The sequence below is a fragment of the Euprymna scolopes genome, chromosome 20 (genome assembly GCF_053919585.1).
Source record: "Euprymna scolopes isolate OS-2025 chromosome 20, ASM5391958v1, whole genome shotgun sequence".
In the NCBI taxonomy this organism is placed as follows: Eukaryota; Metazoa; Mollusca; class Cephalopoda; order Sepiida; family Sepiolidae; genus Euprymna; species Euprymna scolopes.
The window spans coordinates 31,421,995-31,441,047 of record NC_136501.1 but is presented as its reverse complement, the minus strand read 5'-3'; the positions used below and the strand labels follow the sequence as shown (position 1 = coordinate 31,441,047).

Genomic DNA, 19,053 nt, shown 5'->3' with positions numbered 1-19,053 from the left:
CGAAGCTAATCAAAAACCTTGATTCGAGTAAAGCAACTGGCCCTGATGGTATTCCAATTATAGTACTCAAAAAACTTCAACCTGAATTAGCGCCCATACTTACAAAACTGTTTAAACGTTGTCTTAAGGAGAATAGTTTCCCATCTCCCTGGAAAATCTCATCAGTATGCCCTGTATTTAAGAATTCAGGTGATCGCTCATCCCCCTCTCAGTACAGGCCAATAAGTCTCCTGTGCGTCATGAGTAAGTTGCTAGAATCTGTGTTAAATACAGAAGTAATCAAACATCTCAACAAAAATAACCTTCTTAGTGACACTCAATATGGTTTCCGTTCTGCTAGATCTACAGCAGATGTCATTACAGTTATATCGCATAGGATTAGCAAATCTCTCGACGGTGGCAATCTTTCTAGAGCAATTGCTCTTGACATATCTAAAGCCTTTGATAGGGTATGGCATAAAGGTTTACTTCATAAGATCGCTAGCTATGGTATAGCTGGAAAAGTCTTCTCAATTATTAAATCATTTCTTTCTGATAGGTTCATAAGAGTAGTAGTTGAGGGGCAAAAATCAGAAGCTCACAGTATTAATGCCGGTGTCCCTCAGGGATCCATCCTGGGCCCAACTCTTTTCCTGATCTACATTAATGATCTTCCAAATCATATCCTTACATCATTTGTAGACATTTATGCTGACGACACTACCATTTATGGTACCACATCTAAGACAGTAAACGAGCAAGTTCTCTCCAATTCTCTCTCCTCTGATCTTGAGCACGTAGTACAATGGGGAAAGGAGTGGCTGGTTACTTTTAATGCATCTAAAACCAAGCTTCTCTCTTTACATCATCAACATTCTAATCCACATTTGTCATCAATTTAAATGAATGGCTCTCGTCTTCAGGAGGCCTCAAGTTTTGACAAGCTTCTGGGCTTGACCATTACTCCTGATCTTAAATGGAACACGTATATCAAATCTGTTGCCAAGGCCGCTGGAAAAATGGTGGGATCTTTCTATCGATCCAGTAGATATCTCACTGCTGATGCTATTCTCTACCTATATAAGAGCCAGGTACGTCCAAGGATGGAATACTGTTGCCACATCTGGGCAGGAGCTGCTAGAAAGGACTTGTCCTGCCTTGATAGAGTTCAAAATAGACTTCGTAGCCTCGTTGGAGATGTCCTTTTCTCCTCCTTGCAACCTCTATCTCACAGAAGAGATGTTGCGAGTTTGTCTCTGATGTATCGTTATTTTCATGGAAAGTGTTCAACTGAGCTTCAATCTTTGGTCCCCCCTCGCCAAACTTTCACAAGAAACACTCGTCTAGCTGTAAACACTATCAATAATTTCCCCCACTCTTTATCTGTGGCTAAACCTAAACGTAGATTCCATGAACAAAGCTTCTTTCTTAGAACTGCACGCCTGTGGAATTGTCTTCCGTTTTCCTGCTTTCCGGCTGACTACAATATGGTTGTGTTCAAGTCTAAAGTAAATAAGTTCTTGATGAGCCGTTCCATATAAGTTATTAAATTTACCAAATTTTCATTACTAATGATTACTATATTGACCAATTTCTACTGTACACTCTTTAACCCTTATCCTTGAGTGGCCTCTGGGCCTTGATAATGTGGTGATGCCTTTGTAAAAAAAAAAAAAAAAAAAAAAAAAAAAAAAGATCGTCATTCTTGGAGATTTTAATTATAGTGCGGGAAGAGATTTTTAATCCGCGGATGTGTTGGGTAAACACGGAGTGGGCAAGTGTAATAGCAATGGTCTATTGTAGTTTTGTTCAGAGATGGGTTTTTAAATCGGCAACACCATGTTTCAGCAGAAGGACAAATTCAAGACGACTTGAGTGCATCCTGGTTCCAAGCGATGGCACTTGATAGACTATGTGTTAGTCAAAAAACGTGAGATGAGGGACATCTGCAGTGTTCGTGCCATGCGTGGTGCAGAGTTCTGGACCGATAATCGGTTGGTCCGTGCAAAGGTTAAGTTTGTTGTGAAGCCCAAGGTGAGGGGACCTAGTGTGGCTATCCCAAAGCGACTTAATGTTGATCGTCTGAGGGACAATATTGTGAGGGAAGTGTATTTCACGAATTAAAACTATCATATTTTTTGCTTACAATTTTATTTCCACAAAATATTTCTTAAAAATCGTAATAAAAAAGACGTGATTATTTGGAAGCTAAACTCTTCAATATGTAAATATAAATGAAATGCGTCGGTTTGAAACGTTTTAGTTCATTCTTTTATTTACATTACACATTACAGGGGAACAGTAACAACTGCTACGTAATAGATCACACTTCCCTACTTTTATTTTACACGTTAGATGAAAGCATAGATTAATCACCGCACATAATCAAATCTCTATGTTAAGGAAGTACAATCTCGGAAAGCAAAAGGTTAGACAAGAATTTCTGCTTATGATGGACAGCGTGATCACAACTGTTGAGGAATATATAGAAAGGACTATAGAGAAAGCTGCATAATACAATATGAGTGAAGTGTAAAAACTATACAGCGGTTGACCTGTTAATATTTGTCTATGAAGTGGTAACACAGATAATAGACTGTAGTGGAATGTTAAGGTTCTGTCGTTGCTTGATATTAGATTGTTGGCTTGGCCTAGGGCAATGGACATTCTGTAGGAATGTGGGAGAAAATTCATTTGCCGCCTTTAATTCCGATACAAAGATGTAAGACGCGACACAAAGGCGATTGACATTAACATTGGTTCTTGGAAGAGCATCGCAGATGACTGCTCAAGATGGAGAGAATCTCTGAAACAACATTTGGAAGCAGGTTACTGCAGAGAAGCGCGCATGCAGAAAGGAGAACATTACAAACAGCCTAGCAGCTCACACGTGTTTGTGACCTTTTGCGACAGTCTGTTGTTCCCGTATTGCTCTTATGCTGGTTTAATCGATCGCAAATCATGTGTTAAGGTCAAAATTAAATTATGCTTTCATTTGTTAGGCCAGAATGAATCTCAACGTGTATACAGCCCCGTAAACGTTGGTTTATGGTAATTTGATGTAGGATAACTTGATGGAGTTTTCGTTATGAATACATCAAGGAAGACTAAAGTAGAATTACTTTCTCCCTCATAGACTTTAACACGGGATGCATTTTGAGTAAAGTGAAGAATTTGTTTGTTTCTGTTTGATTATTGAATAGGCAAGTGTGTCGTCTACATATCAAAAGTAGGCTAGCAGGTTTTTTTGGGTTCGGATAACAATTGTTTTTCACAGAAACCCACAAATATATTCGTCATTATATGGTTATTCGCCATGATTTGTTCACAATCTAAATTGGATGAAGAACTAAAAACTATCACCAATACTTTATTCAATAATGAGTACCCTCTTGATGTGATTAACTCCCCCATAAAAAGAAAAATAAACACATTTTCTCAAATAAAAACTAAGAAGGCAGCTAAATGTCCAATTTACATTCGTTTACTTGGTTAGGGACGATAAGTGAAAAATTCGCCAAACAGATTAGCTCAGTTGTTGGACATTGCCAATTTGCCTCCAATGTACGTGTTGTGTTTTCGACAAAACCATTATTGTCATCCTCTCGAAAGGACATTCTGTGCCCCCCTCATCATATGAATAATGTCATTTATCAATTTAAATGTAGTTGCAGTGCCAACTACGTTGGCAGAAGGACCCTTAGGTTAGATGGTCACGTCCAAGAACATGTACCCAGAAAAATCAGGAATGGAATCTACCGACCAACAGATGTTTTGAGTAATACATATGCTATAACTGACCATTTGCTTAAAAATCCGCGAAGTGCAATGAATTTCAGCAGTGACTCATTTTCTATTGCAAATCACGCTCGTACGTTATTTTATCTGAAGGTCTTGGACATATTCATGCCTGTTTAAAGATACCTTCTCAAAAATACTCTTAAGCAAAGGGATTATCTTTTGGGTCTGGACGTGATTAGTTTCTAAGACGTTTCCTCTCTATTGTATAATTATCATAACGGTAGATTTATTTTACTCGTTCCCCCATATTTTTTTTTTCGATAGTTTGATTTTATTTTAGTTGTTCTCCCGTTTGAATTCGTTTCCCTATGCAAAAACAAAACAAACAAACAAAAATAAAACAAACAAACAAACAAAAGAAAAACAAAACAAAAACAAAAACAAAACAAAAAGAAGAACCATTTTTAAAGAAATTTTCCAGCAGGCAGTTAAAGCAGTTTTCCAGCAGTCAGGAAAGCATGATTCGTTAAGATATTTATTGAAGAATTTGGCGAGAATTGGAGCAACCTCAGTAGAGCATTTTTTTAATAGTACAGCCGGGATGAGATCAGGTCCGAATGCTTTTTAGGTGTCTAGTTTTTTTTAAAAATTATATTACGTACTTGAGAGGGGATATTTTCAGATAATCTAGTGCCGTTTCTGTCTGCAAAGGAAAATCAGGGAAGGAGTGGTTTGCTGGGTCCAAAGTAGAGTTTGAGGCCAAGTGACAGGCAAGCATGTTAGCTTTCTCGGTTGCCGTGTAAAAATACTCATGAGTTTTGGAGAATTGTTGATTGCCATGATTGACTACACTGTTGTAGATTTTCCAGAAATCAGGAGTTCCTAATTTCTGCGCTTTGATGCGTTTGCTGATGGTTTCGCTATATTCTCTCTTAGTTATCCCTGCTTCTTTCTTACAATTACTTCTAGCTTCTATAAACTTTTGGCTATTTGTACTGAACTTATGCTGGATAAATCTACGGTATGCATGTTGACTCTGAGCAATGGCAGTTGCACAAGTAGATGTAAATTATTAGGAAGACTGGGGGTTGCTATATAACTTCCGTGTGGGAACACATGACTCACTTTCTGCTTTGAACCATTCAGTGGTTTCATTTGCGCACTGTTCCGCATGGAAGTGAAAAAATATTACCCCATGGGGCATCTGATGTGATCTCTGATGGCATCCCAGCCTCATTTTAGTACCTTGTCGTTTTGAGTAATGGCTTTTCAACTTGGGGTTGAGAGTTTAGAGTGATGTCTATCATTATCACAGCATGATCAGCATTCCCGAGTGGGCAATGGGCACTTGTTATACAACCCTCAGGAACTGTAGTCAGAAATAGATCACGCTTGCTGGTCCTGATGATTTTGGGAATCTGGTCTGGACTGTTACTGTCTGTGTCAATGAATTGGATATAGAAAAGTTATAGATGATGCTACCAGCTGCGTCTGTGTAGTTAGAGAAGTCGTGAATTTTGGCGCAAGTGTCAAGAGAGAGAGAGAGAGAGAGAGAGAGAGAGAGAGAGAGAGAGAGAGAGAGAGTTATATCTCTGCTGTCAGAGACATAATTGATTAGAGTACAGTTCTGGATCGAGGGAGAGTGATAGAGAAAAAATATAGGTAGCTAACGCTATGTTGTAAAGTTAGTTTAAAGCACATGAAGGCCTGGTCATCTGATTCTAGTTTAGATTCCTTAATTATGAGGAGGATGTTAAGAATATAGAATACAAGTCCGTGCATATGTGTGTCAGAGTCCTTACGACATAGTGGAAGATAGCCAGACATGTTAAAGATGTTAGAGGGGGTGGAGGAGTGCAAGTTAGTTTCACTTTGTGTTAAGATACCCGGGGAGTTTGCTAGGAGAAATTATTCTACATCATCTATGTTAGTTCTACATCCACAGATATTTGTAAATGCAAGCCTCAAGGGAGGAGGCAAATTTTTCGTGTGTGTGTCTGTTATGATCGTTATTTTGGATTGAGCTGCCATTTCATTTTATTTCGTAGTTTCAGGTTAGGGAGAGAGGTGTTAGACAAAGGGATTGTGCATAGCTGCTATCATGCTGCATAAGTAGACAATAAGCCAACTCCACATCCACAGGAATGTGACCTTAGTAATGCAGGATCTCTTTCCATGCACGACATGACACTACTAACATCCCGATATTATACACCTGATGATAGAGCAGCCGCTCTAAATGCTACAAAAGAGTTAGAGCTTCTATAGTGTTAGTCGGAAACAGCAACTGTCAAACCGGTATCCTCAAACCTGTCACACAAGAGCGGCTCAGTCCAATCATGTTAGCATACATGGTAAACAAGCATCCGCCAAATGCTCAGATTCAGGGGAAGGAAATGAGGCAGATGTGGGAGACGGCATTCGTTGCCATAGTCAGGAAACAAGGCTAACAACTGGGCGTCTTAAACGAGTCCCCGTGTTTGCACCTCTGCTTCTGGCTAATAAACAAAGGAGTGTGGAAGTCGGGCGATAGGCGGAGCCTATCTACTCCTTAAGCAGTTTAAGTTTTCAAACCGGTAATTTGATCGAGTCACTAGCTCAAGGAAGGTTGTCGACCAGGACAAGGAGGCCTCTTTTCATTGTTTGGTGTCAAAACGTATAAGGTCAGTGGCACAGGTTTAACATCGGAGTTTCCATTCTCCTAGACGGATGCCCAGGCCAGATCTACGTGTCTATCAGCACTGAGAGGGTTTTCTCAGCACCTGGTTTCAAAGCCAGGTATTTCTATGCCCCTGCACGGGTATTTAGGATTAATCGAGTTTGTAACAGAGATAAGCTACACTTCTCAAAATAGGATTAAGTTTGGAAGATGTGTCATTCACACGTTTTTCAGTGGAAACACGTTTGAAGGGGTATGCATGAGTATGAGTGTAGATAACAGGTTATTTAATTGAGTTCATCGAATGTAGTTTGGGGATTAACAAATACATTGGAAAAATCATAGTATAAATGTTACAGTACGATTCGAAATGAGCTACAGATGTTGGTTTCCTTGTGGATCTTCAGTACTTTTACAACGGTCCACAAAAAAGCAATCATTTCACTCGCCTCGTACCGGTCTGTGACCTTGTCTCTCGGAGAAGATGCACTTTGAAATAAATGGAGACAAACGGACAGACAAACGGGCAGTCAGACAGACAGACACGTACATAGGTATAGTGAATTTTACATAAAAAATTATATTGGACCCAATATATAGTAGTAATTTTAAAAGTAAAAAAAAAAAGACTTGAGTTTCATCAGATAGAATCGAAACAAAAACATATAATTGTCAGATGAATAGGAAATAATTAAAACTGAACCGACTATAACGTCTCAATGCGTACAGCAGCACTTTAAATAGACTTACACCTGTCAAGTTCCAATTGTTTTCCATTTTAACACCTTAGCTGCTATTTTAACAGACTAAAACCCCATAAAAGAACGGTCCACAAAAATACAATCATTTAACTTGCTATTTAACGACCATGCGCCTCAGAGGAAATACACTTTTCAAAAAATGGAGACAGACAGTCATACATTGAGAGTTTAATAAATTAGATTTAATATTCAAGGAATATAAAGCAACAAATGATGTTACTTCTTTTTGAAAAGAAACTATTAAAAACTATTAAAAAGAAACAATTAATATCAAATAATATTTAAAGTATAAGGAAAAATTGGAGAATATCATTTCTAATTTTTATAAATATAAAAAATATTTCGATCATAGGAATATGAAAATATGAAAATGATGCGTTCTTATTGAAAACAAACATAATATAAAACTACATTCACATTATCGTGATATGAAAATAATAATTGATTATACTATTTCTTATTAGAAAGAAACAATTAATAATATAAAATGATATTTTAATAATGTGTATATAATATAAAAATGTATATAATATAAAAATATATATAATATAAAAATGGCCTTGTCTATATGTATATGTGTCTGTCTGAGAGATGATCTCTACCAAACTACTCTGTCAATTTTTGGTCTGCAAATTTAAAACTTGATATAGTAGGTATCCGGACCTATGGAACAAAATCGATTTGGTTTTCAGCCGAAAAAAAAAAACAAAACAAATCAAAACAACTAGCAAGAAATCAAAATTGAAAGATTTGAACTTGCAACGCCGGGCAACGCCGGGCAACCATGCTAGTTGAAATAAAATGTTGAGAATATGAAAGAATATATAAATTACATGGAATATAAAAATACATTTAGAATCGCTAATACCCGGCTTAAGGGCTTACAAGAAACAGAACACGGGAATAGAGTAACAAAAATATATTGACAGAAACATACAAAAACGAAGGTTGTTCGTACAACCGGCGAACAACCCTGTTTAGTCCATCGAATATCGACTCCTGCCATGCGGCTTTGTCTTCTGGTATTTATTTTGTACGGATTAGTTCATTCTTAGGTAACATAGGTAGTCCGCCACAACAAGAATATTATTTCTTTTATTGAAAATAGAAATAGTAATATAAAATATTTAAATTATAAAAAAATATGAGGTTATATAAAAATTATGTGTCCGTGGGAAGAATTGGGTTTACTTTCGGCAGCCTCTCGTTTCCATTATTTTGTTTTTCTTAGTTCAATGAGCATTGTATCTGACAAGGGCGGAAGAATTGCTGTTTTATTTTCTGAGCCGAAATTTATCCATTTAATATTCTTAGCTATTTACGTTGAAGTGCATTTATTGTTGTTGTTGCTGCTGTTGTTGCTTTTTTTTTAGCTTCATGCCTAGTCTAGAACGATTTCCATAATTTATATATATATATATATATATATATATATATATACAAAGTAATATCTAAAATAAAATAAAATAAAAATAGTATTTGAAATAGTTTCATATATATACATATATATATATATGTAAAACATAAAATGGGACTAAAATCATAAAACTCCTAAATCAGAGAAGTTATAAAATAATGTTCAAAACATTTCAGATTAAGAAAAGTAAATATTTTAATCATAGGAAACATTATAATAGATATTTTTATCATTGAAAATAAAACCTGTGTAAGAATATATATATATATATATATATATATATATATATATATATATATATATATATATATATTCAAATTATAGGGGTTATATACATATTATATATATATATATATATATATATATATATATATATATATATAAATTATAGGGGTTATGGGTTATAAAAAATATTTAAATTATAGGGATGTGGTTGACCTTTGCAAGACGGAAGATTTTACTGCCTGTCACTTGGGGGTTTCAGACTAGTTTAAATGTTCGTCTGTTTGGTATCTTAGTACGACATAGATACTCAGTAGCCATTCAAGATGATGGTGCAACTTTGTGATTCTAATGTTATAAATGAAGACAATATTTCAAGTGAATAAAAGCAACGAAAAGCAAATCATGACAATAAAATGAACAATAAAACAAACAATGATGCATTGATGCATTTATGTCATCTTGTTGAAGTTGATGTCTGGTATGCGAAATTAAAAAAATGCAAAAGAGTTTCAATAACGTCCCTGCGTGTGTGTGTGTGTGTGTGTGTGTGTGTGTGTGTGTGTGTGTGTGCACGCGCGCACGAGCGTGTGTGCGCAAAAATGTGCGAAAAGTAGTCAGAAGTTTTTGTTTTATTTCGGGTATAGTTCGTGGAAAAATATTAGCTGTTTAGCTTTCTTGTTTCTTCATCAACGAAGAGTAAATTTAGAAGCCCTAAATCAGAGGCGACTGAGAATTTAAACGAGATTGGACTTGAAGAAAATTTCTAACAGAAAATGAACGCTTCTACACGGAATTAAAGGTAAATCAGGGGAAGTAACTTTTAAGGATATATTTATAATGTCAGCCATAGTTTTCTCCCTTGTTACAAATCGCAGTATTTAAGAATTTATGTATTAATCATGCATATTGTGCACAATACTATTTTAACAAAAAACAATGATTTTAATTTTTAAAATATACTATGTACCCTGTTATCATAAAGACATTTTTTTCAACAAACAAACAAACAAACAAACAAACAAAAAACAAAACAAAACAAAACAAAAAATAATAAATAAATAAAAAATAAATGTCACTGTGGCGTTCATTGGTGTGTTTTCGTTATAAAACATTAGTCGCCCCTATTATCACAAAGAACCATTTATTTTCAATAACAAACGCATTGTATAGGTCCAAGGTCCACCATAACGACAAAGAAAAAAAAAAGATAAATAAATAAAGCTGTTTTGTTCTATTTCGATAATTATTCGTTGGGAGGAAATGGAGAATAAAAATAAGAAGAAAGCTATGTATCGTTTCATTTTTATAGTAATTCGCTCAAAAAGGGGGGGGGGTAAGAAAGCTATGTTTCGTTTCGTTTCATATTTTTATTTCCGGTTCGATGTTTTGCTGTTTTCATTCAACTGCCAGAGAAACTATTTCGCTGGGCCGAATAATCAGACACTCAGTTTTACTGACATTAAGCATTTGTTTTTGTTTGAAAACGATTCCAACTTCCAATAAAAAATACAAATTAAATTCGCAAAATGCCGATGAAAAAAAGCAGAAGGGATCTAGTTTTGTTTTTATTTGCATATCTTAAACGTGAAAATATTGTCGATAAAAAAAAAGGCTTTGAGAGGAACTATTTCGTTGAGCTGAATGAAGCACACACATGGTAAGCAACAATTATCACAAAGAACTTTTTTGTATTTTCAACTAGTAGGACCTGTGTACCGGATTTGCCCGGTGGAAGTATCCCCCAGCCCACTTGTAAAATAAAACAATTAAACTACGGTAGTTAGTGGAAGTAAAATAGCGGCCATTGGTGCCCGTGACCAAAATGAATGTATCATGCTGAAGTAACAGCATTGGTATCTATGATCACAGTCTCTCTTTACTTTTCAGTGTCAACGTACGTTCTTTCAGTTTAATCTTAGGAAAAATAATTTAAGTTAAAATTAAACGTTGACAATTATTTTTAGCGAGCACTGCCCACACCCTGGTGATAGAATAACTAAAACTTGTAGTTTTGAAAGCCTTATGATGAACAAATATGGTTGACCAGTTTCTTATAAATAAGCAAACAAAATGCAAAATAAATAAATAAATAAATAAATACATAAAAATAAAATAAAATAAAATGAAAAATATTTTTGCACGCGACCTTGTCATATAAAAGAACCGAATAGTCGGTGTCATTTTGGAAAATGAAAATAAAATAAAACAATATTGTTTTGTTATTTAAGCTTCATACGAACATAAATGATTGTTATCGCTTATAAGTCACTAAAGAGTTTCTCACTCAACACTTGGTCCATGACAGTACGTGGCAAATTACCGATGTATTTTTCGTCTGGATAGTAAACCTCTCTCTGGAAGAGTCCAAGTATGTTGCAGTATTCAACCTGGCCGATTACAAAGGCTTTGTAATGAAATTCTGCGATTAGGTTGCTTTGATAGATCCGAAAAATCATAACATAATAAAATATATTAAAAAAACAAAAAAACAAAACACACACACACACACAAACATGAAAAGGAAATCAGTATATGACGTTTTTGAATTTTTTATTACTAATTATTGCTATATATTAATGTATATCTATCTATTGCTATATATTAATGTATATCTATCTATCTATCTATCTATCTATCTATATATATATATATATATATATATTACTTGTATATATATATATTTTTTTTACATAGGCATCACCACATTATCAAGGCCAAGAGGCCACTCAAGGATAAGGGTTAAAGAGTGTACAGTAGAAATTGGACATTATAGTAATCATTAGTAATGAAAATTTGGTAAAGTTGATAACTTATATGGAACGGCTCATCGAGAACTTATTTACGTTAGACTTGAAGACAACCATATTGTAGTCAGCCGGAAAGCAGGAAAACGGAAGACAATTCCACAGGCGTGCAGTTCTAAGAAAGAAGCTTTGTTCATGGAATCTACGTTTAGGTTTAGGCGCAGATAAAGAGTGGGGGGAATTATTGATAGTGCTTACAGCTAGACGAGTGTTTCTTGTGAAAGTTTGGCGAGGGGGGACCATAGATTGAAGCTCATTCGAACACTTTCCATGAAAATAGCGATACATCAGAGACAAACTCGCAACATCTCTTCTGTGAGATAGAGGTTGCAAGGAAGAGAAAAGGACATCTCCTACGAGGCTACGAAGTCTATTTTGAACTCTATCAAGGCAGGCCAAGTCCTTTCTAGCAGCTCCTGCCCAGATGTGGCAACAGTATTCCATTCTTGGACGTACCTGGCTCTTATATAGATAGAGAATTGCATCAGCAGTGAGATATCTACTGGATCGATAGAAAGATCCCACCATTTTTCCAGCGGCCTTGGCAACAGATTTGATGTACGTGTTCCATTTAAGATCAGGAGTAATGGTCAAGCCAAGAAGCTTGTCAAAACTTGAGGCCTCCTGAAGACGAGAGCCATTCATTTCAATTGATGTCAGATGTGGATCAGAATGTTGATGATGTAAAGAGAGAAGCTTGGTTTTAGATGCATTAAAAGTAACCAGCCATTCTTTACCCCATTGTACTATGTGCTCAAGATCAGAGGAGAGAGAATTGGAGAGAACTTGGTCGTTTACTGTCTTAGATGTGCTAACATAAATGGTAGTGTCGTCAGCATAGATGTCTACAAATGATGTAAGGATGTGATTTGGAAGATCATTAATGTAGATCAGGAAAAGAGTTGAGCCCAGGATGGACCCCTGAGGGACACCGGCATTAATACTGTGAGCTTCTGATTTTTGCCTCTCAACTACTACTCTTATGAACCTATCAGAAAGAAATGATTTTATAATTGAAAAGACATTTCTAGCAATACCATAGCTAGAGATCTTATGAAGTAAACCTTTATGCCATACCCTATCAAAGGCCTTAGATATGTCAAGAGCAATTGCCCTAGAAAGGTTGCCTCCGTCGAGAGATTTGCTAATCCTATGAGATATAACTGTAAGCACATCTGCTGTAGATCTAGCAGAACGGAAACCATATTGAGTGTCACTAAGAAGGTTATTTTTGTTGAGATGGTTGATTACTTCTGTATTTAACACAGATTCCAGCAACTTACTCATGACGCACAGGAGACTTATTGGCCTGTACTGAGAGGGGGATGAGCGATCACCTGAATTCTTAAATACAGGGCATACTGATGAAATTTTCCAGGGAGATGGGAAACTATTCTCCTTAAGACAACGTTTAAACAGTTTTGTAAGTATGGGCGCTAGTTCAGGTTGAAGTTTTTTGAGTACTATAATTGGAATACCGTCAGGGCCAGTTGCTTTACTGGAATCAAGGTTTTTGATTAGCTTGGCAACGTCACGTACAGATATACGTATATCACATAGCGTGTTTTCTGATACAGGAGGAAATATTGGGGGTTGGCAGCCTTGATCGCAAAGGGTAGAATTAGCTGCGAAGTTCTTGACAAAGAGTTTGGCTTTGTCTGATGCTGACGAGATTACCTCAGGTCCATTGATAATGGAGCACACGCTTCTGTTCAGGATTCTGTTTGCTATTTGCCAAAACTGGTGGGAACCAAGCCGCTGCTCAGCTACTTTGGACTTAACAGATTGAGCATACAACTCTCTTGCATTCTTTATTACTTTCTTACAATGGTTGCTGGCAGTCCTGAAAGCGGCTTTAGTTTTCATACATCTATTACGTTGGAAACAGTGGAAAAAGTGATTTCTGTGCGCAATGGCAGCAGCACATTCTGGAGAGAACCATGGCTGGCTGTTAGGTTTTTGCTGAAACTTTTTCGAGGGTATTAAACGGTCAATACCTACAATTAACCATTCCGTCAGGTCTAATACTATAGAGGACACATCCTTTTTAAACATGGAATGCAGAGGTAGATCAGATATAAATGTACGGAAGCTATCCCAGTCAGCCTTAGTGTATCGATATACTGTACGATGGAGAGGTACGTCTGGGGACCTATTACATTTCATTTTTATCTTAATTGATACAACAGAGTGGTCGGAAGAGCCAAGAGGCGACAGAACAGAAACTGAACATAGTTCAGGGCAAGTTGTGAGAAAAAGGTCTAGTAGGCTCGCATACTGGCCATCATTGTCGGGCACACGGGTGGGTTCCTGAACAATCTGAGTGAGGTCATAGGCAATGGAGAAATCATGACAGAACCTTCCCTCATCATCGGTCTTGTTAGAGTGGGTCAACCATTCGACGTTGTGAACATTGAAGTCACCACATATGTGAATGTTAGCTGAAGGATAAGCAGATAAGACTTGGTCAATTTTCTTAGATATGCTTTGAAAGATAGTAACTCCGCTGTTATGGGGGCGATATAGAGTAAATATAAATGCCGTAGTGTGAGCTAAAGCAACCCGGAAGCACATATAGGGTAAGTTAGGATCTTCCCTGGAGATGTCCCTACCACATGGAAAGTTATCCCTAATATAGGGACAAATTCCATGCCCATGGCGATCTTGGGGGTCAGATTTAGAAGTTAAGTTAGAGTATCCTGTAATTGCGAACTCTTCTAGGGAAATAGCCTGTCCAATGCCAGTTTCACTTAAAAATAAAAGGTCTGGTTTAGTCTCCTGTAATTGGATTTCAACCTCTGGAAGGTTAGAACGTAGACCCCTTATGTTGGAGAAGGAGACATGGTAGTAGGGGTCTACGTTGGAAGTTGGAGAACCGGGTTTAATCGTGTATTTTTTCTTGAAACTTGTCATGATGAATTTTTGGAATTTGTGGACTAGGTCGTCAGATTTACTTAGAGCAGGACAGAGAGGGGAAACTAAGAGAGAAAAAGAAACGAAGAATTTTTTTTTTGTAGCTAATGATAAGGTAAAGCCGTAACAATTACCCACTAGTATGGCATCGAGAGGCCCCACCAGAAGCTACTGCATGGTCCAGAATCCATTCACCAAATGGCAATACAGCAGCTCCAGTACTTTGCATCTGCTGATAGGACAGCCTCTTTGGTGGTTAATCCAAGGTTCGGGTCCCTGACTATCAGGCGGATAACGTCAGCCCAGACAAAACGTTTACCTCCAGCACCCTTACTAGTGACATGGCTACAAGGATAGACATAGAAACAGAAAATTTCCGCCATCTCTGCTAACTGTTCGCGGAAAATACTGCCAACCTAGAAAACTAGAAAAAATGTTTTTACTTATTACTTGTATATATTATCTATTGTTTATAATTACTGGTTCCCATATCGTATTGAATTCTATACTAGGTCTGCTTAGCAGTTGATTATTCCCTAGCATATGTGCTGCTTCTTTCAGTCGTCTTACTCTCCAGGTGATCTTTGGTCAGTAGTGCTTTCTTAGGACGAGCATTATCATTATGGAGGATGATTCTTTTTCTGTTTATTAAAGAAAGTTCTTTTCGGATCAACATGGGTGATAATATTGCAGAAAAATATGAATGATGCTGTAATAATCTGAAACAAAAGTTATAAATTAATCATGGTGATATGTTTACGTAATAACGACATACATGAAATAAATTACAATGGTTTAAAATGCTTATTCTACAAATTGGCAAAAGCTTTTGAATCAACCTGATACAAGTATGAAAATATACTACGGCTAAGTGCGATACACGAAAACGCTTATATAGCGCTTGAAAAATAATACACGGAAAAACCATAGGGGCCTTTTCCATCAATAAACTCATCAGGAGTTAATCGTTGGTTACACAGACATACACAAAACTAAAAAAATAAATAAATAAATTAATAAATAAAATAAAAAAGAAGTGAATTAAAAACTTCCCAAAAGAACAAATACTAAGGGGTATAGAAGTAAAAAACGAATGGGAATTCGTGTAAAATAATATATATATAATAAAAATAAATCACCCTTTTCTCCATCATATTCCATCTGCTTCACTTTTTGTTATCAAGTAATCAAGTAAGATCTTTGACTTACTTGCAGTTTCATCAAATACTTTTGTATGCAAAATCCGATCCCGTAATTTGCTAATTCCTATCCTCTGATGAGAAGAAAAGTATTTCTTTGAAACTCCGCGGATTAAGGACTATCCACTTATTAAGTGTTACCTTTTCAGATTAAATATGTTTTCAACTCTTTTTCAAAGTGGTTTTTTAACAGGTTTTATTAACTATTTGCTCTTATATATATATATATATATATATATATATATATATATATATATATATATATATAAGTGTATGTACAAATAAGATAGCGACGGTATAGGGACGATTAAAATATATCCCCGGGCAAGTTCTATTATTTAATAAATTACTTCTGTCGACAGAGAAAGGGCTTGCGTGAAATAATTAAGACTGACTCCAAAATCTTTAAATGATTTGGAGAATCAGCCCGATGTAAGATTCTAAAGCAGTACATTTTATATGCATTATCACAAACTGGATTTTCGATTAGGTGTTAGACAATAGAAGATTCCAAGGTAGAAAAGGAGCGAAAGCGACGTGGCTTGCTCAGTCTAATTTCTGCTGGGATATAATGGTTAATGCGTGTCTGCAAATTTAAGAAGCTTCGATCCACATAGCCAGCAGCGCACTGACAATTGGATTCATAAATAACTTTGCTTTGTGTGATATAGTGCAAACTATCATTCGTGACCAGTGTAAGGATGCATATTTTACATAAAAAAAACAAACGTAACACAATAGACGAGAAACAATTTGATACAGACTTAATAATCCGTCTGGTCAAACAATCACTAGCATCTCCAATCCAAGAAAGTTTTAAATAGATAAGACATTTAGAGTTTTGTTTATTCCATCGACGTAACCGGAACCCAAACATGGCACATTGCCACCGAAACGTATGGGTCTACTGTAAGTTATAGACCATGCTCACAGGGAGTTGAGTAGCAAGATGTCTGTTCACATTACATTTATATTTCTGCAAGTACTGTCGAGGAAGCAGGTTTTGAAGAATTAATTCCAAAGTCTAGCAGTACAAAATTGCGCAAATTTTAAATGCGATATTCGTTTTCAGCATACCCGAAAACCTATAGAAGTCATCATTTTAAAGGTGAGTGTTGAGGTGGAAAGAAAGTAAAAATTTACCGAATTTGTTAATATTGGACTTGAAGTCATGTTTTTGAATTTTTAAGATGATCGATTATTCCTATTATTTGAATTCTTCGAACTACTGTTCTCATCTTGAGTGTTATATTCACAACTTTTTTGCCGATGTAACCTCCGACCTTCTTCAGGTGTATCTTGTCGAACCCGGGAATCTTTGTGTCGAACTCCTAATTTAATCTTGGGTGTAGGATGTTCTACTTCTGACAGCCACGACTGGATAGAATCCTAATTGTATTTTGAGTATCGCCCTCACTGAAGACTGAACTTTCAACTCTCCCAGAAGAATGTAACTTACAACTAAACACAAATAATACTGATAGTTGTTGTCAGCTGAGAAGCAGACCCGTGTTATGTGCCTTGATGATACTTCATATTTATAAGAACTTAGTTGACTTAAATTCCTTGGTTTTTTGGCTGTTTCATGTCATATACTGAATGCCGCTGAATTTTAGTCGCTGAATCTTTGCAACGGGATAGCGAGACTGTTTCTCACGTATATATTCATATCCAAGGCCAGCATCAGTTCTTTCCAACTATATTCGCTGCGGATATCAATTTCAAGGATTCCGTATATCATCACCTAAAATAAAAGATAAATAAATAAAAATTGCTCCAGACAAGTCGTGAAGTCACTTACTGTAAGAAGTTAACAGGAACAAAATATCATTATCACAAAGACAGGAGATGCTCAGATGCAGCGCTAGTTTGAATCACCTGTTTATCTAGGAGAGATAACTCAAAACTCAATTTCCGCTAATTGTCTTCGAAAACTCTTTTCATTAATAATTAATTTTCGACCCTAGCGTTTTTCATAATTTTTGGATATTTTAATTACTACGACATCGCAATTAAGTATGTACCATTGGGTTTAATTGAAATTCAATATTTCAATTTTTATTAATCAAAATATTTTTTGAAGACAATTTTCCAAAAATTTTATTTTAGTTATCGCTACTTGATAAAACCCGTCGTTCAAATTTGCACTGGAGATGACTTGAAAAGACCAATGCTATATGTAGGAGGAAAACAGTCAGCTGTAGGAGAGTTCCTAAAGAAGTAAAACATTTATTTGAAACTTCTGCATTTTAGTTATCGAGGACATTTTTTCTCTCAATTTTTGGAGAAGTATACTCGGAAGAGGGGGACGCAATTCAAGAAATTCTTATAAATGTTTAAATTTTGTAAATAAAAAGTAGTTTTTATTAAAGGCACATACTGTTCAATGATGTCTGTTAAAAACTGTTTATAAATTTTCATGATTATTTTTATTAATCACGAAAGTTTAATTTTGCATAAAATTTTCTTTTTATTTTAAGGCATATACGAGGTGTCTACAATAAGTTTCCAGACTTTTTTTTGTACAGGCATTTTAAATTGTCGTGGACTCTTTAAAATTCAGTATGTTACTTTTATATATATATTGAGATGACTGACCATTTTTTATAATTTCAAGTCCAAATGAACAGTTACAGTGTAAATTGGAATACACGCTACTAAAGCCTGATTTTCAAATGTGGTAAACTTCAAAAATGAAATCTGGAGATGCCCACACTTTAAAAGAAGGATATGCAATAATTTTTCTTTTTAACTTGAAAAAATGCCACAGAAAAAGACATAATGCTTCAGACTGATTTTGGATCATTTTGTATGAATCGAGCATCAGTTTTTTGAGTGGCATAATACATTAAAAAAAGGCAGGGGATCTGTGAGGGACGATGAGAAGTATTGAAGGAGTAAAGAATTCAAGCATATACAGTTGATTAGCCAAATAAAGAATTTCATGGATAACGACCGCCGTGTGTCTATAGAGACAATAAGTGCACAGTTTTATGTCAGTGTGGGAACTGTGTTCAAAATTATTCGCGAGGAACTGAAGATGAGGAAGATTTGCGCAAAGTTTTTCCTAAAGATGCTAGTCCACAGCTCCACCCGTATCACAGACTATTTGACCCAGATGGGCATCAAGACACTTGCACACCCTTACAATAGTCTAGACCTTGCTCCCTTTGACATTTGCTTATTCCATAAACTCAAGGAAAATCTTAGAGGCTGTCGTTATGAAACACTTAAGGAGATGAAAGAGGCTGTGGCAAGGGTCATTGACACGCTCATACAAGAGGACTTCCATGGGGCTTTCCAGAAATTGTTGGAGCGTTTCATGTGTGTACTATCAAAAAAAAGTGCCTATTCG

The 19,053-nt window shown here is 35.9% G+C and overlaps 1 protein-coding gene across 5 annotated transcripts in view; it reads right to left on the bottom strand.

Annotated features, from left to right (window-relative positions):
• The window catches only part of LOC145241380 (uncharacterized), a 140,855-nt gene that overhangs the window by 28,535 nt on the left and 93,267 nt on the right, over positions 1–19,053 (bottom strand). Inside the window, exon 6 of one of the 5 annotated variants that reach the window (XM_080104282.1) lies at positions 17,296–17,442. The exons of the other annotated variants lie outside the window; for them this stretch is intronic. Coding sequence (XP_079960408.1) covers positions 17,311–17,442 — 132 coding nt within the window. The 3' untranslated portion in view covers positions 17,296–17,310. Of the gene's footprint in view, positions 1–17,295; positions 17,443–19,053 lie in introns of those variants that run through there. 5 annotated transcript variants of the gene reach the window in all.